We start from the raw sequence: 25,616 nt of genomic DNA, 5'->3' as shown, positions 1-25,616 counted from the left end.
CAAAACTGAACTGTAGTTGCTGAAAAAGGTCAGCAGGTCTGGCAGCATCTGTGAAGAGAAAGCAGAGTTAATGTTTCGGGTCCTGTGACCCTTCCTCAGGGCTGAATGTGCCACCATTACCTGCTCTGACCTTCATGCGACTCCAGATCCACAGCCATGAGTCTTGGAGTCAAAGCACGGAAAGATACTCTTCGATCCGACTCATCCTAGCTGACAAAGTTTCCCAAACTAAACTCATTCCACTTGCCTGTGTTTAGCCCTTATCCCTCTAAACCTTTTCTATTCATGTACCTGTCCAAATGTCTATGAAATGTTCTAACTGTACCTGCATCTACCACTTCCTTTGGCAGCTCATTCCATGTATGAATTATTCTGTATATGAAAATGTTGCCCCTCAAATTTAAAAGGGAGTTTTCTCCTCTCAACTTAAACCTATGCCCTCTAGTTTTGAATTCCCCGACTGTAGGGAAAACACGTTTGCTATTCAGCTTATCTATGACCCTCATTTTGTAAACTTTTTATAACGTTACACCTCAACCTTCTTTGCTCCAGGAAAATATATCCCAGCTTATCCTGCCTCTGCTTACAACTCAAACCCTTCAGTCCCACTAACATCCTTGTAAGTCTTTTCTGCACCCTCTCCAATTTAATAATAATGATAATAATCTCTCTATAGCATGGGAACTAGAACGGTACATGGTACTTCGAAAGTGCAACATGACTTTCTAATTCCTACAGTTTAACTAACTACTCAGTGGGCAGTTTGGAATGCACAATACACATTGACCTAGTCAGCGAGACCCACATCCTTTGAACACAATAACAATTGCTTTCAGTATGTGTAACCTATTTTTAAACCAATGTTATTGTCTAACTGGTCTTCAAGAAGTGTGAAGAAAATGTTTAAGTGGTAGGAGCAGGACACCACATTGACCCATTAGCTTGATCAGCCATTCAATATAATTGTGGCTGAATTTCTGCCCCAACTGAATTTCATTGATGATCTATAGTTGCAAAAAAAAATTAAGATGGACCGACAAGTATGGGCTGACTAGATTAGAGTACAGAAATTATGGACCTAAATGGCTTCATGAGGTGATATGTGCATCATTCTTTTCTGGAGCTCCATGTTTCTGACCTATGGAGTACACCTTTTCAGCAGGTCTTCCAGTGCAGGGTCAGGACAGAGCCAGTATTTACAACAATACATGTCATATTCTGGGACTTAAGATCCCAATGTCTCAAGCGACAAAGTGATTGTATGGGGTGAGGAAGTAGGGTGGCAGAGGATCAGGACGGGAGGAGTTAATGGGAAGTGGGTTAACGAGAGGGAAGGGTAGATCAGGTGTTGAGGAATTTGAGTTGTAGTGAGGAGTTAGGTCATGTGGTTATATCGATTGAGATGGGGTGGCGAGTCAGGGAAGTTGATTCAGTGTAACTACTTTGGAGGTCAGTTTTATAGTTAGCCATGAGTTATAACTAGGACCCTCGAGTCTCCAACTCAAGTAAGAGTTGGGGTCTTATTTGGAGGGTTCCTGCCGCAAGATAATTGTTGATCAGAAGTAATCTGGGCCTGTGCATCCATATAAGGGACAGAATTAGGCCACTTGGGCTGTCAGACAGGTCTGCCATTTTAAGAACATGGCTGATTTGATTGTAACCTTAAATATAGCATTTTTAAAAAAAATACAATTTAGCCCACACAGTAGCTTCTGTTGATGTTATTTACTACTGAGAGCGAGTTAAAGCAATAATATACTGCATTGATGTGTTGAACAAAATAAGTAATACCCTGTGAGAACACTCAGTCCAAACATTATTTTCTTTTCTGTTTATTTTCTTTTCAGGGCTTCATTGAAACGAGTCTCTGAAGCAATGGCTCACATAGACAAAAGAAAACATGAAAAGTTTGCAAACCAGTTCAACTATGCATTGCATTAAGACCAACAAAAGCTGCAAAAAAAAAAAGCCACTTTCTCTGATACTGCTATCTATGACTTCAAGTCTCATGCTACATCTGTTTCAAGCAGCTAAATCTTTTGTACAGATTTTTGAAATTTTCCAGTATATGTAATTTATTGTCAAATTTTGTATGTCCATTTTTAACATTGCTACATTTGTAAAGAATTAAATATTTCATGTAAGTAATTATAATAATCGGTGGTAATTGTGATTGATAATGTAATATAAAAACTGCTTAAACTTCAAAGTTACTCCTCATATGTTTGTTGTAATTGAATGAATGAAATAAATGCACTGATTAACAACTTACTACCAGCAGTTCAAATCAATTTAAACTTTTCTATAACCTTTATAGATTTTCTTTGTATTTGAATATATATGAAGGCTTTTAAACCTTTCCTCCTTAAATAAAGGACTCCGATTGATTCATTGGTAATTGTGATGCATGTTTTATTCAGGATAAACATAGTCTTTGCCAGCTTAACTGTTGTTAAACTATCCAAATGTGTCCATTTCTCAAGTGGGAGACTGTTAAAATAGTTTAAATGGCCGAAAGGGTCAGAGGCTTCCAGCTTTCTTTGCTTCAACATTTTATCAAGAAAGCATGTGGAAAAAAGGTGGGACAGGTATTATAACAGGAGAAGGGGAAAAAGAGTGGAGTGAATTGCAACAGGATGCTAAACACCCAGGTTTATGAGATATGTAGGGAAGGGACTGGTTGCTAAATCATCCACGTTACACCACCAACTTTCATTATATTTACAAAGTGCCTTTAATGTAACAAGAGCATAGCTTCAAAATTAGGGGGTGTGAGGGGAGTAGATTTAGGATTGAATTAAGAAGGAACTGCTTCACCCAGAGGGTTGTGAATCTATGGAATTCTCTGCCAAGTGAAATAGTAGATGCTACTTCAGGAAATAGTTTTAAAGCTAAGATAGTGAACAGTGAAGGAATTAAGGATTACGGCGAGCAGGCGGGTAAATAGAGCTGAGACCATGAAAAGATCAGCCATGATCTTATTGAATGGCAGAGCAGGTTCGAAGGGCCAGCTGGCCTACTTCTAATGTTCTTATGTCTTCATAGGAGCAGTATACCAACTACCGAGCTTGAAGTGGTGGGAAAACAAATAGTGGGCCAATTTGGAGCAGTGGGACCATTTACCAAAGAGACAAAGTTGGATTCTGTACACAATGTTAATGGTACTAGTTTTCTTGAGCACCATTGGGAGCAAGACCTTTGGAATTCTCAGGAGTTTGGTGCAGTCAGAGAAACCATCTGAGAAGACCTATAAAGAGCTATGTGAAGTGTTGGAAAGTCATTTTGCACCAAAGCCACTGCTGATTGCAGAACATTTGTTTTTATAAATGGTTACAACATGGAGAGTCCATTGCCCAATTTGTGGCTGCCTTAAAGCGATCAACAGAATATTGTGAATTTGGAGGGTTCCCCCAGAATAACTTGCAGGACCAGTTGATTTTTTGACTTCTGACACAAAACCACTCGACAGAAGCTACTAATAAAGACCTGGATTTCAAGGCAGCTTTCAATGGAGTTGTTAGCCAGTGAAGCAACACAGTTGGGTGTCAGTGACCAGGTGCATAAGTTAGTGGAAGCTCAGAGTGCAGTACCAACTGCAGAACACTGCCAGTCTGGCTAATTTGGTCTAAAGGAACTAACATGTTGGACTAGAGAACCCCAGAACTGAAAATGTAAGTAAGTGGGCCACATTACCTAAAATTGCCAATTACAACCCATACAAGAGAAGGGTGGGGGCAAGTCAAAAAGAAACAATCCTGAGGACAATGCAGAGACATACAAACCAGCTGGTCGCTAAACTATACCAACTGGGAAGTAGAAGAAAGTAGTCTTTCTCCCATGTTTTCTCTACTTTTGGAGGTATTCCTGACTATGTTGGCTACAATGCCTGAATAATATTTAGAATTAGAATTACAGTTAACTTCATTCTCACATGTACTCAGATGAATACAATGATAATCATTGACTCCTTCAGTGACATATTGATATCCGTATGTAGAAGATACACCACAGCAACTGACTGATGCTCCTCAAAAATCTTCCAAACTTTGATCATGACCACATTTTGTAGGGTTACAGATGCATGGGAACATCAGCTTGACCACCAAATCTCTTCAAGTCATGAACTATCCTGACTTGGAACCACCTGCTCCTTCAATGTTGCTGGATAGAAATCCTGGAACTCTCTTCCTTTGGAGTACAGTATTGTGTGTACCTACACTGGATGGACTGTAGCAGTTCAAGGTGGCAGCTCAGACAATTCAGGGCAAGCAACAAATCCAACACCCATTTTTACTGAAAAATATAAAAGAAACTTTGCCTCTGGATCTAAACATAAAAGAAAACCAACAAAGTTGGCCTGTAGAAATTTGAAACATTCCAGGAAAGAGCAAGGATTGAGATTCATATAAAGAAGTCTCTGTAAAATTGTGGGATATGTAGGCCCAATGTTGTAGGTCCATTACCAAATTCAGTATCTTTTTCACTACAGATTCTCTCTGAAGGCATGTTTTTAAGAGTTCTAGAAATAAAAAGTAATTAGTTGATTAATCCCCATCTTGTCCCCCTGTAACAACACTGCATTACCACTAATATCACTGGCATAGGCAACTCGTTTAAATAGCTTTTTATACATTTTGTGCTGCTAAAACTGGTACGTTAGTACTGTTATCAAATTGCCAAGGGCACACTGACAAACTGTTGTCCACTTAAATTTCTTGCCTTCTTAAGAAGTTTGTCAAAACAGGTCAGGAAAATCAGCTTTGGCTACACATGACTTTAAAATTTGGATGACCTTACTGCAGCATCCTGACACCACTACAGCGCTGAAATTCAGATCAAAGTTAAAATTCAATCTTAGTATATCACAGAATTTTATGTTTTATTGTAGGTGTGGAAAATCCTAGAAGCCCTTATTTTTGCTTCTTGCTCCTGTCCTACAGTGCCGCCCAAATTCACTGTCGCCAAAGTTATGACAAAATCAGTATTTGTCATTGATCAATTTGTTCAGCATTCTAACTGTTCTTCCAGGATTGGCTGACCAAGCCATGCCAACAATTGCATAATCTTCCAATGACCTTGATAAATTGTTTAAAAGTCCCATTTGCGTTATTTATTCTAAAAAGGCATAACCTTAACATTGATAAAATTCTTCTGATGTTACAAAGCTGATATTTCTTAGCTTGTATTAGTCAATGAAACTCGTCAATCTCCTTTAAAAAAGTTTTTTTTTGTTACCAACTGTGCATATCCAAAATAGCCTCTCAGTACAGTCGTTCAGTCATGCAATGTGATTCCACTTTTGTTAACATGTTATGTTTACAAAATCTATACACAGTCTGAATGATGGTGCCAAAATCATGCTGATCACAATAGGTGTATTCCAGGTACTATGACTCAGTGCAATAATGCCATTGTACATCTCTTCCCAAAGAGCTAACTTTTCTGGTACAGGTCTGTCAGGATGCTGCAATAAGGTCATCCAAACATTACTTAAAATCATGTGCAGCCAAAGCTGGTTTTCCTGGCATGTTTTCACAAATCAATTTGAGTCTGTAATAGCTTTTATCAGTAACTTGTTTGCTGGGAGGGCGATACCATAATATTCCATTTAACTTTTTAAACATTTCCGTATTATCCAATTTGATTCCGGGATGATCAACTTTAGAGTTTCCAATTTCTGATTCATTCTCTAAGTGTTTGACATTTTTATTTCACTCACTATTTCTTTCACCATTATAAATTCACTTCAGTTCTAACTATCTTCCATCATAGCATTGCTTTAAAATGAACAACACACGTGCTATCTCTTCCCCCGTTACTCACTACAATTTTCAGTTTTTGTTTTGATCGGGTCCAGTGATCCTTAAATTTTGATGGTTCTCCAGAGAAAGGACAATAGTACTAATAACTTTTATCCAGCAACAAAATTCTGAGATTTGGCCTTTTAATCTGTTCTGACTTTCATTTTTTCTAATGCTTTTTGGCCGGTTGAGAAGCTTTGGTTTCTTCTCTGATACTTGGTCAGAAGTGTAGCCTCTGAACTTTGGTTTATAAATTTTTATTTAGTATTGCTGACAAAAGACATTTTGTAGATATGGAAAGAATAAAAATTCACATGAATACAAATTCAAGGGAAAAAAGAAACATTTATACAACAGAATAATGCATATTTGCCCATGAATTTGTATTGCAAAATATCCTGACAGTGCAAGGTGAAAAGTTTTAATAAAATGATTTTTTTTTAAGCAATGCTCACATTCTGTACTATCAAATGATAAATTACTCTTTAGGTTTAGTCTTAACTCACGTTCACATTCATTGCTCAGATCTTTCAGTACACGAAATTGTATAGGACTTGATAAGGCCTCTTCTGAAATACTGCACCCAGTTCTGGTCACCCTGTTATAGGAGGGATATTATTAAGCTGGAAATGGTTCAGAATAATCGAATCCCTGCAGTGTGGGAACAGGCCGTTCGACCCAACAAGTCTACACCGACCCACTGAAGAGTAACTCACCCAGCCCCGTTCTCCTATATTTACCCCTGACTAATGTACCTAACCTACACATCCCTGAATGCTATGGGCAATTTAGCATGACCAATTCACTTATGCTGCACATCTTTGGCTTGTGGAAGGAAACCAGAGCACCCAGAGGAAACCCACACAGAGGGGAGAACGTGCAAACTCTACACAGAGTCTAGAATTGAACCCAGGTCCTTGGTGCTGTGAGTCAGCAATGCTAACCACTGAGCCACCATGCCACTGTTTATCAGGATGTTTCTGGGAATGGAGGATGTGAGTCACAAGAAGAGGCTGGGACTTTTCTTACTGGAGTGTTGGAGGTTGAGGGGTCATGGTTTAGAGGTTTATAAAATCATGGGGTGTAAATAAGGTGAATGGCAGGTGTCTTTTCCTTAGGGTGGGGCATTTCAAGACTGGAGAGCATATTTTTAAGGTGAGAGCAGAAAGATTTAAAAAGGACATGAGGGGCAACTTTTTAAGGAGCAGAGTGGTTGGTACGGAATGAACTTCTAGAGGAACTGGTGGAAGTGGGAGCAGTTACAATGTTTAAAAGACATTTGGATACGTACATGCACAAGAAATGTTTGGAGGGATATGGGGAAAGTGCAGGCAGGTGGAACTAGTTCAGATTGGGATTATGGTTGGCATGTACTGCTTGGACCAAAGGGTCTGTTTCTGTGTTGTATAACCAATTGAATTCTGTGGACCATTTTGGAACTTCTCTAAATCAAATGGTAACAAGGGAATTCCAATGATTAGGATATTCTTCACAATAAGTTTTAATCATGGACTTCAATTTTTTTGCCATTTTTCATTTGATGTTGTGGATGGGATAAGCTGATGTTGTTGAATATTTTTGGCATACAATCAGATCAAGATTCAAATGTTATTCCTTTGGATAATCCATAACTTGTAAAAATGTCATACTAGATTTTTCACTACCTACAGAGATCTAAAGAAAAGTCATTGAACACAACACATTACTCTGTTTTTATCTCTTCACAAATGCTGCTAGTCCTTTCTCTAGCACTTTGTTTTTTGTTTTTATTCCACCACCATATCTGCTAAGAGTCTTCCTTCAGGAAATCTGGTCAAAATATCTGTAATTGCTCAAAGATACTGATTCACACCCAAGCCTTAGGCAGGGATCCTATATAATTGCTTAAAATGATTTCTCAAAAGCTAGTATAAAAATTAAAGGGGCAAATTTAATTGGTAGTTAGGGTTTCCCCACTATATCTGACAAAATATGATTAGTTTTTTTAAAACATAGCTAATAGAATGTTTTAGTATTTTATTTACAGTAAGGCAATAAATGTTGGCCGAGCCAACGATGCCTACATCCCATGATAGTTCCAGGATTTAATCCCGATTCAATTTCTACATAATCTACTTGGTACAGCTTCTCAATTCAGCATCTACCTGTTCCGTTGTTATAGAAGATGTGCTAAACATATCATCCCCATTCTCTTTAGTTTTGTCCTTTTTAAAATTTATATTTTTGAGAATAGTGTCAAGTAACTGAACATTCCCATCATCTCCTTGTTTCATGATCTCCTCCTCTACCTAATTCATGGTTCTGAGATCTAGTCACAACACAGTTAGAATGGATAGGGTAAATAGGCAAAGTCTTTTTCCCTGGGGTTGGGGAGTCCAGAACTAGAGGGCATAGGTTTAGGGTGAAAGGGGAAAGATATAAAAGAGACCTACGGGGCAACTTTTTCACACAGAGGGTGGTACGTGTATGGAATGAGCTGCTAGAGGAAGTGGTGGAGGCTGGTACAATTGCAACATTTAAGAGGCATTTGGATGGGCATATGAATAGGAAGGGTTTGGAGGGATATGGGCCAGGTGCTGGCAGGTGGGACTAGATTGGGTTGGGATATCTTGTCGGCATGGACAGGTTGGACCGAAAGGTCTGTTTCCATGCTGTACATCTCTATGTTTTATGTTGCATCTCCATTTATTTTACTTCTACTGCTTGTTCCAATTCTTTTGATGAGGCTATTGTTCTGCAATCAGCCAGATCATTCCCTCCCCAAAGATAAGATAATTCCTTCTACAGGAATGTGTTGCATTACTCCAACTGCAGATTTCCCATTTAACAAGTCACTCTTGAATCCAGTTTTATATAAAATGAGATTGGTTTTAGTATTTGTTTTTCCATTAGCTCCTCAGCTTGACTCAACATTTTCATTAGTTTGCATCCTTGGTTAGGAGAACAAAGAAATCAAATATTCAAAACCTCCAATGATCTGGATCTCTTCAGTAATTGAGGAAGAATGGTCTACAATTTTATTACCTTTTTACTTTTCCAGTGAATTCTGAGAATTGCACAGGCTTTCTTACTTCTGCAATCGGCCTTGACACTCAGTTCCTTGATCTCCTGCCAATGCCTTGAGGGCTATCCACTTCTGATTAAAGCAAGATATTTTCAAACTTCCTTTGTCACCCAATGCAGTTGCTTATTACGTCTTTATAGGCCACAACCCATGGCATGATCAATTACATTGTTACATTCTGATTGGTCTGGACTAAACAAGATTTATTGGCTTAAGGGACACATGATTAATCTTTATTTGGCTCTTAAAGGTAATGGACTTTGATGTCAACTCCTACGATCTCCTGTTTAGTTTCTGACTTTGCCAATTTTCCATGGGTCTCTCCTTTTTGTTAAGGTTTGTTATTGTCATTTTATGACTTTTTACTAAGGTAGGTTTGAAATATTTTTTGCCTTTTTGTTAAAGAAAGAAAGGAGGAATGTGCAGTCAGGGCTCAATGTCAGTTAATTTGGCAAAGGTATTTGAAATGAAAAAATGATACATGACTTTTTTTATAGTTCTTTGAGGAGCTATCAAGTAGAAAAAGAGACAATGACTGAGTGGTATTATTGCTGAACTATTTATTCGAATATTCTCCGTTTTTATATTCATTTCTGGGTTGCGGGTATCACCGATGGACCAGCATTTATTGCCCATCCCTAGTTGCTCTTGAGAAGGTGGTGGTGAGCAGTCTTCTTGAACAGCTGCAATCTACCTGCTGTGGGTTGACCCACAATGTCCTTAAGGCGAGACTTCCAGGATTTGGACCCAGTGACACTGAAGGAACTGTGACGTGTTTCCAAGTCAGGATGGTGAGTGGCTTGGAGGTGAACTTGAGGTGATGGTGTTCCCATGTATCTCGTACCTTGTCCTTTTAAATGGACGTGGTCATTGGTTTGGAAGATGAATATAGTCCAAGCCTGACATTTGTGTGGCATGAATGTTAATTGCCAGTTGTCAGCCCAAGCCTGGGTATTGTCAACATCTTGTTGCATTTGAACATGGACTATTTTAGTATCTGGAATACTGCGTGAAGTTCTTGTCGCCACATTACCAAAACGTTGCTTTGGAAATGGTGCAGAGGTGGTTCACCAGGATGTTGCCTGGTATGGAGGGCACTAGCTATGAAGAGAGGTTGAGTAGATTGGGATTATTTTCATTCGAAAGACGGAGTTTGAGGTGGGACCTGATTGAAGTCTACAAAATCAGGTATAGACAGGGTGGATAGCAAGAAGCTTTCTCCCCAGAGTGGGGTCTCAATTACTAAGGTTCACGAGTTCAAGGTGAGAGGAGAAAAGTTTAAGGAGATATGCATAGAAGGTTCTTTACACAGAGGGTGGTGGGTGCCTGGAACGTGTTGCCAGCGGAGTGGTAGAGGTGGGCACAATAGCGCCATCTAGGATGTATCTAGACAGATACATGAATAGGCAGGGAGCAGAGGGAATAAAGGCAGAGAGCCTGAAGCGTGGAGAGATAAGCTCGAGGAGGGTGGGGGTGGGGAGAAAGTAGCATAGAGTACAATAGGTGAGTGGGGGAGGAGATGAAGGTGATAGGTCAGGGAGGAGAGGGTGGAGTGGATAGGTGGAAAAGGAGCTAGGCAGGTCGGACGAGTCCGGACAGGTCAAGGGGACAGTGCGGGCTGGAAGTTTGAAACTAGGATGAGGTGGGGGAAGGGGAAATGAGGAAGCTGTTGAAGTCCACATTGATGCCCTGGGGTTGAAGTGTTCCGAGGCGGAAGATGAGGCGTCCTTCCTCCAGGCGTCTGGTGGTGAGGGAGCGGCGGTGAAGGAGGCCCAGGACCTCCATGTCCTCGGCAGAGTGGGAGGGGGAGTTGAAATGTTGGGCCACGGGGCGGTTTGGTTGATTGGTGCGGGTGTCTCAGAGATGTTCCCTAAAGCGCTCTGCTAGGAGGCGCCCAGTCTCCCCAATGTAGAGGAGACCGCATCGGGAGCAACAGATACAATAAATGATATTAGTGGATGTGCAGGTAAAACTTTGATGGATGTGGAAGGCTCCTTTAGGGCCTTGGATAGAGGTGAGGGAGATGGTGTGGGCACAGGTTTTACAGTTCCTGCGGTGGCAGCGGAAAGTGCCAGGATGGGAGGGTGGGTCGTAGGGGGGCGTGGACCTGACCAGGTAGTCACGGAGGGAACGGTCTTTGCGGAAGACGGAAAGGGGTGGGGAGGGAAATATATCCCTGGTGGTGGGGTCTTTTTGGAGGTAGCGGAAATGTCGGCGGATGATTTGGTTTATGCGGAGGTTTGTAGGGTGGAAGGTGAGCCCCAGGGGCGTTCTGTCCTTGTTACGGTTGGAGGGGTGGGGTCTGAGGGCGGAGGTGCGGGATGTGGACGAGATGCGTTGGAGGGCATCTTTAACCACGTGAGAAGGGAAATTGCGGTCTCTAAAGAAGGAGGCCATCTGGTGTGTTCTATGGTGGAAATGGTCCTCCTGGGAGCAGATACGGCGGAGGTGGAGGAATTGCGAATACGGGATGGCATTTTTGCAAGAGATAGGGTGGGAAGAGGTGTAATCCAGGTAGCTGTGGGAGTCGGTGGGTCTGTAAAAAATGTCAGTGTCAAGTCGGTCGTCACTAATGGAGATGGAGAGGTCCAGGAAGGGGAGGGAGGTGTCAGAGATGGTCCAGGTAAATTTAAGGTCAGGGTGGAATGTGTTGGTGAAGTTGATGAATTGCTCAACCTCCTCGCGGGAGCACGAGGTGGCGCCAATGCAGTCATCAATGTAGCGGAAGAAGAGGTGGTGAGTGGTGCCAGTGTAATTACGGAAGATCAACTGTTCTACGTAGCCAACAAAGAGACAGGCATAGCTGGGGCCCATACGTGTGCACATGGCTACCCCTTTGGTCTGGAGGAAGTGGGAGGATTCAAAGGAGAAATTGTTAAGGGTGAGGACCAGTTCGGCCCAACGAATGAGAGTGTCAGTGGAAGGGTACTGTTGGGGACGTCTGGAGAGGAAAAAATGGAGTGCTTGGAGGCCCTGGTCATGGCGGATGGAGGTGTAGAGGGATTGGATATCCATGGTGAAGATGAGGCGTTGGGGACCGGGGAAACGGAAGTCTTGGAGGAGGTGGAGGGCGTGGGTGGTGTCTCGAAAGTATGTGGGGAGTTCCTGGACTAGGGGGGATAGGACAGTGTCGAGGTAGGTAGAGATGAGTTCAGTGGGGCAGGAGCATGCTGAGACAATGGGTCGGCCAGGGTGGTCAGGCTTGTGGATCTTGGGAAGGAGGTAGAACCGGGCAGTGCGGGGTTCCCGGACTATGAGGTTGGAAGCTGTGGGTGGGAGATCTCCTGAGGTGATGAGGTTCTGTATGGTCTGGGAGATGATGCTTTGGTGATGGGGGGTGGGGTCATGGTCGAGGGGGCAGTAGGAAGAGGTGTCCTCGAGTTGGCGTTTGGCTTCAGCGGTGTAGAGGTCAGTGCGCCAGACTACCACTGCGCCCCCTTTATCCGCTGGCTTAATGGTGAGGTTGGGATTAGAGCAGATGGATTGGATGGCTGCGCGTTGTGAGGGTGAGAGGTTGGAGTGGGGGAGGGGGGGGTCGACAGGTTGAGGCGGTTAATGTCCCGGCGGCAGTTGGAAATGAAGAGGTCGAGGGCAGGTAATAGGCCAGCGCGGGGTGTCCAGGTGGATGCAGTGTGTTGGAGGTGGGCGAAGGGTTCCTCGGAACCACCTCCATAACCAGCGCTCCTCAAACATTCCAGAAGATTCCCCTGGCTTCGGAAATGCCATTAGCCATGCGGCTGATGCAGCTACCACCCCCACGCTGATTGATGATGTCACTTCTGCCCCCATCATGGCCACTCCCACAGCCACTTCCGACCCTCACATCATCACTGATGCCACACGCTCAGTGACTTCCGCCACCCCTACTGCCGTGTCTGCCACCACTTCCGACCCCACCAGCGCCACTCACCTGCATTCTGCTGACACGCCCCCCCACTGACTTCCACAGCTACCTGGATTACACCTCTTCCCACCCTATCTCTTGCAAAAATGCCATCTCGTATTCCCAATTCCTCCGCCTCCGCCGTATCTGCTCCCAGGAGGACCATTTCCACCATAGAACACACTAGATGGCCTCCTTCTTTAGAGACCCCAATTTCCCTTCTCACGTGGTTAAAGATGCCCTCCAACGCATCTCGTCCACATCCCGCACCTCCGCCCTCAGACCCCACCCCTCCAACCGTAACAAGGACAGAACGCCCCTGGGGCTCACCTTCCACCCTACAAACCTCCGCATAAACAAAATCATCCACCGACATTTCCACAACCTCCAAACAGACCCCACCACCAGGGATATATTTCCCTCCCCACCCCTTTCCGTCTTCCGCAAAGACCGTTCCCTCCGTGACTACCTGGTCAGGTCCACGCCCCCCTACGACCCACCCTCCCATCCTGGCACCTTCCCCTGCCACCGCAGGAACTGTAAAACCTGTGCCCACACCTCCTCCCTCACCTCTATCCAAGGCCCTAAAGGAGCCTTCCACATCCATCAAAGTTTTACCTGCACATCCACTAATATCATTTATTGTATCCGTTGCTCCCGATGCGGTCTCCTCTACATTGGGGAGACTGGACGACTCCTAGCAGAGCGCTTTAGGGAACATCTCCGAGACACCCGCACCAATCAACCAAACCGCCCCATGGCCCAACATTTCAACTCCCCCTCCCACTCTGCCGAGGACATGGAGGTCCTGGGCCTCCTTCACCGCCGCTCCCTCACCACCAGACGCCTGGAGGAAGGACGCCTCATCTTCCGCCTCGGAACACTTCAATCCCAGGGCATCAATGTGGACTTCAACAGCTTCCTCATTTCCCCTTCCCCCACCTCATCCTAGTTTCAAACTTCCAGCCCGCACTGTCCCCTTGACCTGTCCGGACTTGTCCGACCTGCCTATCTCCTTTTCCACCTATCCACTCCACCCTCTCCTCCCTGACCTATCACCTTCATCTCCTCCCCCACTCACCTATTGTACTCTATGCTACTTTCTCCCCACCCCCACCCTCCTCTAGCTTATCTCTCCACGCTTCAGGCTCTCTGCCTTTATTCCTGATGAAGGGCTTTTGCCCCAAACGTCGATTTTGCTGCTCGTCGGATGCTGCCTGAATTGCTGTGCTCTTCCAGCACCACTGATCCAGAATCTGGTTTCCAGCATCTGCAGTCATTGTTTTTACCAGGTAGCAGAGGGATACAGATCCTTGGAAAATAGGTGACATGTTTAGATAGAAGATCTGCATCAGTGCCCTGTTCCTGTGCTATAATTTTCTTTTTTTTTGTTCTATCTGAACAGTCACAAATGGCACTGAATATTGTTCAATCACCAACAAACATCTCCACTTCTAACCTTATATTGGAGGAAGGGTCATTAATGAAGCAGCTGAAGATGGTTGGGCTGAGGACACTACCCCAAGGAACTCCTGCAGAGATGTCCTGGAGATGAAATAACTGACCTCCAACAACCACAGCCATCTTTCTATGTGACAGGTATGACTCCAAATAGCTGAGGTATTTTTCCCTTGATGCCCTTTGATTCCAGTTTTATTCAGGCTCCTTGATTCCACATTGAGTCGAATATGACCTTGACATCAGGGGCCATCAACGTAATGTTCTGAGAACCCAGGTTCAAAGTCCACAAGAAAGATTCTGGATTTAAAAATCTATTGATAACCATGAAACCATTGTCAACTGTCAGAAAAAGATCTGGTTTACTGATGTCCTTCAGGGAGCAAATATCTGCTATCCATACCTGGTATGACATACTTGTGACCCCTGAGCTACAGCAAAGTGACTGACTCTCAACTGCCCTCCGAAATGGTCTAGCAAGCCACTCAGTTGGATCAATTGAAGTTTCAACAAATAAATAAAACTGGACGGATCGCCTCCCCAGATGCAAGGACCAGATATGACAAAAAAGCACTCTGACATAGCCATACTCATAAAATCATACCTTACGATTTCTGAAAAGCAACCACCACCATCCTTGGATAAGTCCTGTCCCACTGGCAGGACACAACCTATGAGGGTGTTGGGACAGTATGTGTACAGTTGGGAAGGAGTTGCCCTGTAGGTTTTCAGCATTACTGACTCAACATGGTCAAGGAGACCTGCTGATTACCATGTAACATCCTCTCTCAGCTGATGACTCGGTACTCCTCCATGTTGAACAACACTTGGAGGAAGCACTGAGAGTCGCAAGGGTACAAGATGTACTCTGGATGGGGGTTTTCGATGTCTCCAACTGAGAGTGGTTCAACAGCAGTACTACTGATCGAACTGGTCGGGTTCTAAAGGCCGTTGCTGCTAGACTGTGTCTGCAGCAGGTGGTGGGGGAACCAACAAAAGGGAAATAGATATTTGACCTTATCCTCAGCAACCTGACAGCTGCAGATGCATCTGTCCATGACATTATCAGTAAGAGACCTTAGAATCACCGCACAGTCCTTGTGGAGACAAAGTCCCACCTTCACATTGAAAATATTCTCTATCATGTTGTGTGGCACTATCACCGTGCTAACTGGGACAGGCTTTAAACAGCTCTAGCAACTCAAGACTGGGCATACATGAGGTGCTGTGGGCCATCAACAGCAACAGAATTGTACTCCAGCACCATCTGTAACCTCATGGCCTCGCATATCCCCCACTTAACCATGGGGATCAACCATGGTTCAATGGAGAGTGCAGGAAAGGCATGCCAGGAGCAGCACCAGGCATACCCAAAGATGAGGTGTCAACCTGGTGAAGCCACCAAACAGGACTATTTGCATAAGATAGACAGAGCTAAGCAATCTCACAAACAACGGATCAAATCTAAGGTCTAAGTCCTGCCGCATCCAGTTGTGAATGGTAGTAGATGATTAATGCTGGAAGAAGAGCTCCACAAATATCCCTACCTCTGATGGAAGAGCCCAGCACATCAGTGCAAAAGATAAGGCTGAAGCATTCGCAGCAATCTTCAGCCAGAAGTGCCAAGTGGATAATCCATCTTGACCTCCTCCAGTGGTCCCCAGCATCGCAGGTACCAGCCTTCATCCAATTTGATTCACTCCACGTGTTATCCAGAAAAGGTTGGAGGCATTGGATTCTGCAAAAGCTATGGACCCTGACACCATTCCACTAGGACTGAAGACCTGTGCTTCAGAATTTGCTGCCACCCTAGCCAAGCTGTTCCAGGACAGTGATAATAGTAGCATTTACCCGATAATGTGGAAAATTGCCCAGGTATGTCTTGTATACAAAAAGCAGGCCAAATCCAACCTGGCCAATTACCACCCCATCAGTCTACACTAGATCATCAGTAAAGTGATGGAAGGTGTCATCAGCAATGCTATCAAGCAGCACCTGCTCAGATTCTGGATTAGTGGTGCTGGAAGAGCACAGCAGTTCAGGCAGCATCCAAGGAGCTTCGAAATCGACGTTTCGGGCAAAAGCCCTCACTTGCTCAGCAACAACCTGCTCAGTGACACCTAGTTTGGGTTCCATTTGGGCAACTCAGCTCCTGAGCTCATTACAGCCTTGGTTCAAATATGGACAAAAGAGCTGAATTCCAGAGGGGAGGTGAGAGTGATAGCCCTTGACATTTGACCAAATGTGACATCATGGAGCATTAACAAAACTGGAATCAATGGTGATCGGGGCAAACTCTCTAAGAGATTAAGACTTAACAGCAATCTAAGTTTGTTCAATACATTGCATCAGTTGTATGACACTGTGATCTTTTACTATAAATTCTGTGTCCTATGATCCTGCCCCACTAGTGACCTGATGAAGGAGCAGTGGTCTGAAAGCTTCTACTTTCAAATAAACCTGTTGGACGATAACCTGGTGTTGTGTGATTTTTAACTTTGTCCATTCCAGTCCAACACCTGCATCTCCACACCAAGTGATGTTCCTCAAGCTCAGTCAGACTGGCAAGGGTGTCCACTTCTATTGGAATATCCTGCAACTCATACCCTACCTGCCCCATTTTCCAGTGATATAGCCTATTGTGATGCCTGTTTGAAGTCCAGTTGGACTTCAGCTACTAAGTGCTTTTGCATGGTTACATCATTAATCCCACTTTCCAAACACTTTTTCAGTATCTCATTAAGAGTTAACCCAAAATCACATATCTCTGCCCGTTGTCTTAACCTAGTTAAAATTCTGATACGAATTAGAGAGGAGGTTTGGGGGCATTATATTCTGTAACTAATCCTGTCAACTCTTGAATGGTTTTAGTATCTGGTCGATTAAAGAGTGGAGCTGGAAAAAGCACACCAGATCAAGCAGAGGAGCAGGGGTTTGGATGTTTCAGGTCAGAACCTTTCATCAGGTCTGGGGGAGGGGAAAGGGGCTGAGACATAAATACAGGGAGAGGGTGGGGCTGGGGAAAATGTGGGTGGGATGGTGATAGGTGGATGCAGATAGGAAGTGGCTGTGATTGGTCAGTGGGAATATTGGAGCAGATAGGTGGGAAGGATGATGGACAGGCTTGGTGAGGTCAAGGGGAGTGCAGGGAGGAGAGGGAGGACTGGACCTGGGGTCAGGTGGGGAATGAGGAGATTTGAAATCTGATGAATTATTTTGTTAAGGCCAAATACTTTTAAGCTCCTGAGACAGAAAGGAAGGCATTCTTCCCCCGGTTTGCGTGTGGCCTTATTTTGACAGTGGAGGAGGCGCCCAGGATGGGCATGTTATTGGGGGAGTGGGATGGGGAGTGGAAATGGCTGGCAATCAGGAGGTGGAGTTGATTGGACATTCGGACCATAGATGTTCTCTGAACCAGTCCCTAAGGTTGCACTCAGTCTCTCCAATGTAGAGGAGACCACATGGGGAGCAACGGATGCAATAAATCCGGTTAAAGGAAATGCAAGTGAATCTGGTGCCTCAGAGAAAGTTAGATTCCTAATAAACCAAAACCTCTGCGGTCCACAAGGTGTCAGAATTACTTGTTGCTTTTCATCTGCCCCAATGTCATTTGCCTGGAAAATATAATGCACACTTTCTGCACACTGGGCCCAGTCTTTGACAGCAGGATTGAATGAGTCAAGCTTCCCAAACAGCCTGTGTGGAAATAGAACCAGTCTGATGCAAGGTTGGGATACAGACAGACTCTAACCTCACACCTTTAATGCATTGTCTGAGCTGAGATGTCACCTTAGTTTTTATAAGACCTCACATTATCTCAAGAATGTGACCTAAAAGAAGTTCTGGGATTTACATATTAATGAACCAAAATAAGCAACCCATTCTAAAAGATGGAAAGTTTAACTGCAATCTAGGTTTGCTCAATATATCATTTCAGTTGCATGACACGGTAATCATTTGCTATAAATTCTGTGACTTATGATCCTGCTCCACAGCTACCTGATGAAGGAGCAGCCCTCCAAAAGCTAATGCTTCCAAATAAACCTGTTGGACTATAATCTGGTGTTGTATGATTTTTTAACTTTGTCCATCCCAGTCCAATACCAGCATCTCCACATCATGATTCCCAGATAACAACAGGATGCCAGAAATTCCTATCCCAACTCAAAGATGAGGGGAATGAATTTCTTCAGGAATGTACTTTTCTCTCATTGCTGCTAAAATAACTCCACAAAGTCACCAAGTCATCCTTTATATAAGTGTGTAGAGTCCTTGACATTGATCCATCTCCCTCAGATCCAGGTCTCAAAGTGAACAGGACGTCTGACACTCCTGTTTATTTATATTTTATTAAACAAATTACAAACAAACAGTTTACAAAAAACATTTACAGCTGTACATAAGAGACAGCAATGTTACAAGGGAGAGGAGCAACAAAGCTAGGCCCCAAACCCTACCATTCAACCATTTTACAGGGAGATGAGGACAAACCTCAAATCCCAGTTCCACTTATGGCAAGACAGTGACAATGACATTTGTACATTAGACAATACTGTTACATACAAAGTGCAGACAATACAGACCCAGCAAGCCCCCATCCCTCCCACCTTCCGACCACTCTAAGGCAGCCCGCCCCTACCCACCTGTTTATATCTGTCAGCCAGGGCCCCCTGATTGGACCAGATTAACAGCCCAAATCAGGGAACTCATTCTATGAGGTCCACCTGGCTGACCCCATTTCAATCACTACAAATTTAAAATACAGTACTCAGAAGAAAGGACTAAAGGGAATTAAAATATTTATTCAGAGAGAAGGTAGTGGAAATCCATTATTCCTTGTCCCAAACCTTATTGGAGAAATGTTAAGAAATTATTCTCAAGGAAAATGACATGGTCTCTTTCAAAGTGGTTTGAAGATTATGACTAGGAAAATTTATCCCAGATGTGTGTATTCTGTTTTGACACATTCATATTGGAATTGGAGATCAGCAGACTTCATTTTGGCTTACTTAGTGAGCTACAGTTAATTTCCTTGAAATACCAGTCACAGTTTTAAATTATTTGCAGCCCAGTGTGGATGTGAAGCTGCATAATTCCTTTTAAGAAAGTGACAATTACTTTAGAAACTTAATTTCCATACTGTCTGTATGATAATATAAATAATATGTGACTAGAACTTTAATAGTTTGGTTTTGAAACATGGTAACAGTAACTTGTGTTTGATTAACCATTTGATTGTTGTTCATATTTGTAAATTTAAAAGCTCCCTGTTATTGATTTGTATATAACATCATTTAATTTTTAGTGGGACAACTGAGCTTATTGGAAATAAAATCACTTTTGTATTTAAAGAGAGAAAAATTTCACTATTAGCGATTAATCCATTTGTTTAAATTATGTGAAAATATCTATTGAATCTTCCTGTTAAAACTTGACTCTAAATGTAGCTTAAGACAATAGGGCAAGAATGAATAGTAAAAGCTTCTGTTGACTATTGACTGAATAAGATGCTTACCTTGTAGACCAGACCTGATTTTAATCACAGTACTTAACACATTTGTTCTGAAGGATTAACATCTATAGCTCATTCTTATGCATGTAATAAGATCAAAGTGGATAACATGGGGTAAAGTGGATTAAATGATTGATCCTTCTGACAAACAGGGAATGTAAATGCTCACACAGATTCAAAAGTTTTCTACCAAACATTAACTCTGATTCCACAGGTCGTGGTTTCGTACCTGCCTTAGTCCTAAACCTAGTATTCTATTCTATTCAGTTATGAAGAAGGGTCACTGGATCTGCACTGCAAACAAAAAATGCTGGAGATCACAGCCAGTCAGGCAGCTTTGATGAAGAGTCGTTAGCTTGCTTTGTCTCTATGAATGTTGTCTATGATCTCCAGCATTTTTTTGTTTTCAGTACAGCCTCCAGTATCTGCAGTAATTTGCTCCTACTGGGTCTGCATCATTGACTCTGCTTTCTCCCTAAAGATGCTGTCAGACCTGCTGAAGTTCTCCAGCACTTTCTGTTTTTGATTCTATTCTTTGTGTTACCTAAAAGACAATTGGCTTTGAATGCTAAATGAGGCCATTTTTTTGGTAAGAACAGGTGGGAAAACATGGTATTCCTGAAAAACAAGTTGATAAAAACTTAGAGCAAAATCTTTCACTTTACCTTATAAAAGTAAGATGGTACTTTCCAAGACATAGTTGCTGAATTTTCAGTATTCCTTTGCATATTTTGGCTAACTTGAAACTGGATTGAGGACTGATAAATTTCCAGGATCTGATAAACTTCATCCCAGAGTTTTGAAGGAGGTAACTATAGAGATAATGGCTGCATTGGTGGTTATCTTTTATAATTCTAGAGGTTATGGAAATGCTCCTGCTAACTGGTGCAAGTATCAAATGTAAGCCCACTATTTAAGAAGGGAGAACAAATTAACGACAGACCAAATAGCTTGACATTCGTAGTAGGGAAAATGTTATAAAGGATGTGATCACTGAACATTTTGGAAAAAATAGCAAAATTGGACATGGTCAATCTTGGTTTAGAAAAGTGAAATTGTGATTGACAAATTTGTTTGAGTTTTTTGAGGACATTACAAAGGAGAACCCGTGGATGTGGTGCATTGATCTTCAAAAGCCTTGATAAGGCCTCAAACAGGAAGTTGGTAAATATAATAGAAAATTACAGACCGATTAGCCTAACCTCGGTCATGGGTAAGATCCTAGAATCCATTGTGAAGAATGAGATGTCTGAATACTTGGAAGTGTATGGTGAAATAGGGCCACCTCAGCCTGGTTTCATTAAGGGGAGTTCATGCCTGACAAATCTGCTAGAATTCTTTGAGGAAATAATGAGCAGGTTAGACCAAGGAGAGCCAATGCATGTTACCTGTCTGGGCTTCAAGAAGTCCTTTGACAAGGTGCCACATTGGAGCCTACTGGCTAAGCTAAGAGCCTACAGGGTTAGAGGAAAGGTGCTAGCATGGATAGATGCTTGGCTGTCTGGCAGACAGCAGAGAGTGGGGATAACAGGGTCTTTCTCAGAATGGCAGCCGGTAACAAGTAGTATTCTATGAGGCTCAGTGGTAGGACCACAACTTTTCACTTTTATATACTAACCATCTAGATGAAAGAACTGATGGCATTCTGGCTAAGTTTATAGATGATACAAAGATAGATAGAGGAACAGGTAGTATTGAGGAGGCAGGGGAGCTGCAGAAGGATTTGGACTGGTTAGGAGAGTGAGCAAACAAGTGGCACATGGAGTACAGCATGGGAAAGCGTGAGGTCATGTACTTTGTTTGGTAGGAAGACTAGAGTCATGCACTATTTTCTAAATGGAGACAAAATTAAGAAATCTGAAATACCAAGAGAGCTGGGTGTTTTAGTCCAGGATTTTCTCAAGGTTGATCCTATAGTTCGGAAGACAAATGCAATGATGGCATTTATTTTGATAGGACTTGAATATAAAAGTAGGGATGTACTTCTGAGGCTCTGTAAGACTCTGGTGAGACTACATTTGGAGTCTTGTGAGCAATTTTGGGGCCCCATATCTCAGGAAGGATGTACTGGTCTTGGAGCATGTTCAGACGAATGTGAATGGTTTCAGGAAGGAAAAGCTTAAAATATGAGGAACATATGAAGACTCTGGGTTTATACTCGATGGAGTTTAGAAGGATGAGGGATGCAGGGAGCAACTCAATCGAAACTTACAGAATACTGAATGGCCGAGGCAGAGTAGATGTTGGGAAGATATTTCCATTAGTCAGAGAGACTATGGCCTATGGACATAGGCTTAAACCAAAGGGAATAGCTTTTAGAATGAAGGTAAGGAGAATCATCTTCAGCCAGAGACTGGTGAATCTATGGAGGCTATGTCATTGAATATATTTAAGATAGAGATAGGTAAGTTCTTGATTGTCAAAGGGATGAAAGCTTATGGGGAGAAAGCAGGAGAAGAGTGTTGAGAAACTTATCAGCAATGATTGAATGCAGAGCAGAATGGTGGCCGAGTGATTCGCACTTCTGCCTCACAGCGCTAAGGACCTGGACTCGATTCCCACTTTGGGCAACTGTCTGTGTGGAGTTTGAACATTCTCCCTGTGTCTGCGTGGGTTTTCTCCGGGTGCTCTGGTTTCCTTCCACAATCCAAAAATGTGCGGGATCAGGTGAACTAGCCACACTAAATTGCCCGTGGTGTTAGGTGCATCAGTCATAGAGACATACAGCATGGAAGCAGACCTTTCGGTCCAACCATCCATGCCGAGCAGATATCCCAACCCAATCTAGTCGCACCTGCCAGCACCCGGCCCATATCCCTCCAAACCCTTCCTATTCATATACCCATCCAAATGCCTCTTAAATGTTGCAATTGTACCAGCCTCCACCACTTCCTCTGGCAGCTCATTCCATACACGTACCACCCTCTACGTGAAAATGTTGCCCCTGAGGTCCCTTTTATATCTTTCCCCTCTGACCATAAACCTATGCCCTCTAGTTCTGGACTCTCCCACCCCAGGGAAAAGACTTTGTCTATTTACCCTATCCATGCCCCTCATAATTTTGTAAACCTCTATAAGGTCACCCCTCAGCCTCCGACGCTCCAGGGAAAACAACCCCAGCCTGTTGAGCCTCTCCCCATAGCTCAAATCCTCCAACCCTGGCAACATCCTTGTAAATCTTTTCTGAATCCTTTCAAGTTTCACAACATCTTTCCGATAGGAAGGAGACCAGAATTACACGCAATATTCCAACAGTGGCCTAACCAATGTCCTGTACAGCCGCAACATGACCTCCCAACGCCTGTACTCAATACTCTGACCAATAAAGGAAAGCATACCAAACGCCTTCTTCACTATCCTATCTACCTGTGACTCCACTTTCAAGGAGTATGAACCTGCACTCCAAGGTCTCTTTGTTCAGCATAACTCCCTAGGACCTTACCATTAATTGTATAAGTCCTGCTAAGATTTGGTTTCTCAAAATGCAACACCTCGCATTTATCTGAATTAAACTCCATCTGCCACTTTTCAGCCCATTGGCCCATCTGGTCCAGATCCTGTTGTAATCTGAGGTAACCTTCTTCGCTGTCCACTACACCTCCAATTTTGGTGTCATATGCAAACTTACTAACTGTATCTCTTATGCTCGCATCCAAATCATTTATGTAAATGACAAAAAGTAGAGGACCCAGCACCGATCCTTGTGGCACTCCACTAGTCACAGGCCTCCAGTCTGAAAAACAACCCTCCACCACCACCCTCTGTCTTCTACCTTTGAGCCAGTTCTGTATCCAAGTGGCTAGTTCTCCCTGTATTCCATGATCTTGCTAATCAATCTCCCATGGGGAACCTTGTCGAATGCCTTACTGAAATCCATATAGATCACATCTACCATTCTGCCCTTGTCAATCCTCTCTTTGTTACTTCTTCAAAAAACTGAATTAAGTTTATGAGACATGACTTCCTATACACAAATCCATGTTGACTATCCCTAATCAGTCCTTGCCTTTCCAAATACATGTACATCCTGTCCCTCAGGATTCCCTCCAACAGCTTGCCCACCACCGACGTCAGGCTCACTGGTCCTGAAGAAGGGCTTATGCCCGAAACGTCGATTCTCCTGTTCCCTGGATGCTGCCTGACCTGCTGCACTTTTCCAGCAACACATTTTCATCACTGGTCTATAGTTCCCTGGCTTGTCCTTACCAACCTTCTTAAACAGTGGCACCATGATAGCCAACCTTCAGTCTTCCGGCACCTCACCTGTGACTATCGATGATGCAACTATCTCAGCAAAAGGCTCAGCAACCACTTCCCCAGCTTCCCACAGAGTTCTAGGGTACACCTGATCAGGTCCTGGGGATTTATCCACAATTATGCATTTCAAAACATCCAGCACTTCCTCCTTTGTAATTTGGACATTTTGCAAGGTGTCACCATCTATTTCCCTACAGTCTATATCTTCCATATCCTTTTCCACAGTAAATATTGGTGCAAAATACTCGTTTAGTATCTCCCCCATTTTCTGCGGCTCCACACAAAGGCTGCCTTGCTGATCTTTGAGGGGCCCTATTCTCTCCCTAGTTACCCTTTTGTCCTTAATATATTTGTAAAAACCCTTTGGATTCTCCTTAATTCTATTTGCCAAAGCTATCTCATGTCCCCGTTTTGCCCTCCTGATTTCCCTCTTGAATATACTTTTAGTCAGGGGTAAATATGGGGAATGGGTATGGGTGGGTTACTCTTCAGAGGGTTGGCGTGGACTTGTTGAGCCGAAGGGCCTGTTTCCATACTGAAGGTAATCTAATCAGAATCGATGAGCTGATTGTCCTAATTTCTGCTCTTATGTCTTATGGTCTTATAATTAGAGTGCATGCAATTGAGAGAAATATACTAATATGGAATGTGGGCATTACTGGTTAGGCCAGTATTGTGGCTCATTACCAATTGCTCTGTGAGTGGTTCAGAATCAACCACATTGCTGTAGATGTGGAATCACATGTAGGTTAGACCAGGTAAGGAAAGCAGACTTCCTTCCTTAAAGGCCATGATTTGGAGATGCTGGGGTGGACTGGGGTGGACAAAATAAAAATCACACAACACTAGGTTATAGTTCAACAGGTTTATTTGGAAGCACTAGGTTTTGGAGAGCTGCTCCTTCATCAGGTAACTGGGGAGCAGGATCATAAGACCTAGAATTTATAGCAATTTATAAATTCTGTGTCCTATCATCCTGCTCCACTAGCTACCTGACAAAGGAGCAGCACGCTGAAAGCTTGTACTTCCAGATAAACCTGCTGGACTGTAACCTGGTGTTGTGTGATTTTTAACTTTGTCCACCCCATTCCACCTCCAAATCATGGCTAATAAAGAGTGATTAAGCAAACTCGGCCTGTATTCCTTACCATTTTGAAGAATGAAAGATTATCTCATTGAAACTTAGAAAATTGTAACAGGATGTGTGTGTGAAACAGGGTGGACATAGATTAGATGTTTCTCTAGCTGGTCATTCTAAACCCAGAGGACATAATCTCAGAACAAAGGTTAGCTATTTAAGACCAAGATGAGGACAAATGTATTTACTCAGAGGTTGGTGAATCTTTGGCATTCTCTACATTAGAAGGCAATAGAGGTTTAATCATTGAACAGGTTTGAAATAGGAATCATCAGATTTTACCAAGATTAATAGTATCAAGAGATACTGTATAGGAAAAGTGATGATGAGCTATGTAATCAGTCATGATTTAATTGGGCAGTTTAAAGTGGTTAATAAACCTATTCCTGTTGCAATATTCCTGTTAAACCAGTTCACAAATAAACAGTATATTTAACATTTACAGAGAAATGTGTGAGATTATCTGTTAATCTATGACAGTCAGTATTGCTATGATGATGTGA

General features: G+C 43.0%; 1 protein-coding gene across 2 annotated transcripts in view; it reads left to right on the top strand.

Annotated features, from left to right (window-relative positions):
• The window catches only part of uvssa (UV-stimulated scaffold protein A), a 110,631-nt gene extending 108,244 nt beyond the window's left edge, over positions 1–2,387 (top strand). For both annotated transcript variants that reach the window (XM_043708333.2, XM_043708245.2), the window contains exon 14: positions 1,848–2,387. In XM_043708333.2, the coding sequence (XP_043564268.2) occupies positions 1,848–1,941 (94 nt within the window). In that variant the 3' untranslated portion in view covers positions 1,942–2,387. The remainder of the gene's footprint in view (positions 1–1,847) is intronic.
• Positions 2,388–25,616: the final 23,229 nt, after the last annotated feature.

The sequence above is a fragment of the Chiloscyllium plagiosum genome, unplaced genomic scaffold (assembly GCF_037043375.1).
Source record: "Chiloscyllium plagiosum isolate Xiang-an unplaced genomic scaffold, Cpla_swu_hap1 HiC_scaffold_1, whole genome shotgun sequence".
Classification (NCBI taxonomy): Eukaryota; Metazoa; Chordata; class Chondrichthyes; order Orectolobiformes; family Hemiscylliidae; genus Chiloscyllium; species Chiloscyllium plagiosum.
This window is presented reverse-complemented; position numbering and strand designations above follow the sequence as displayed.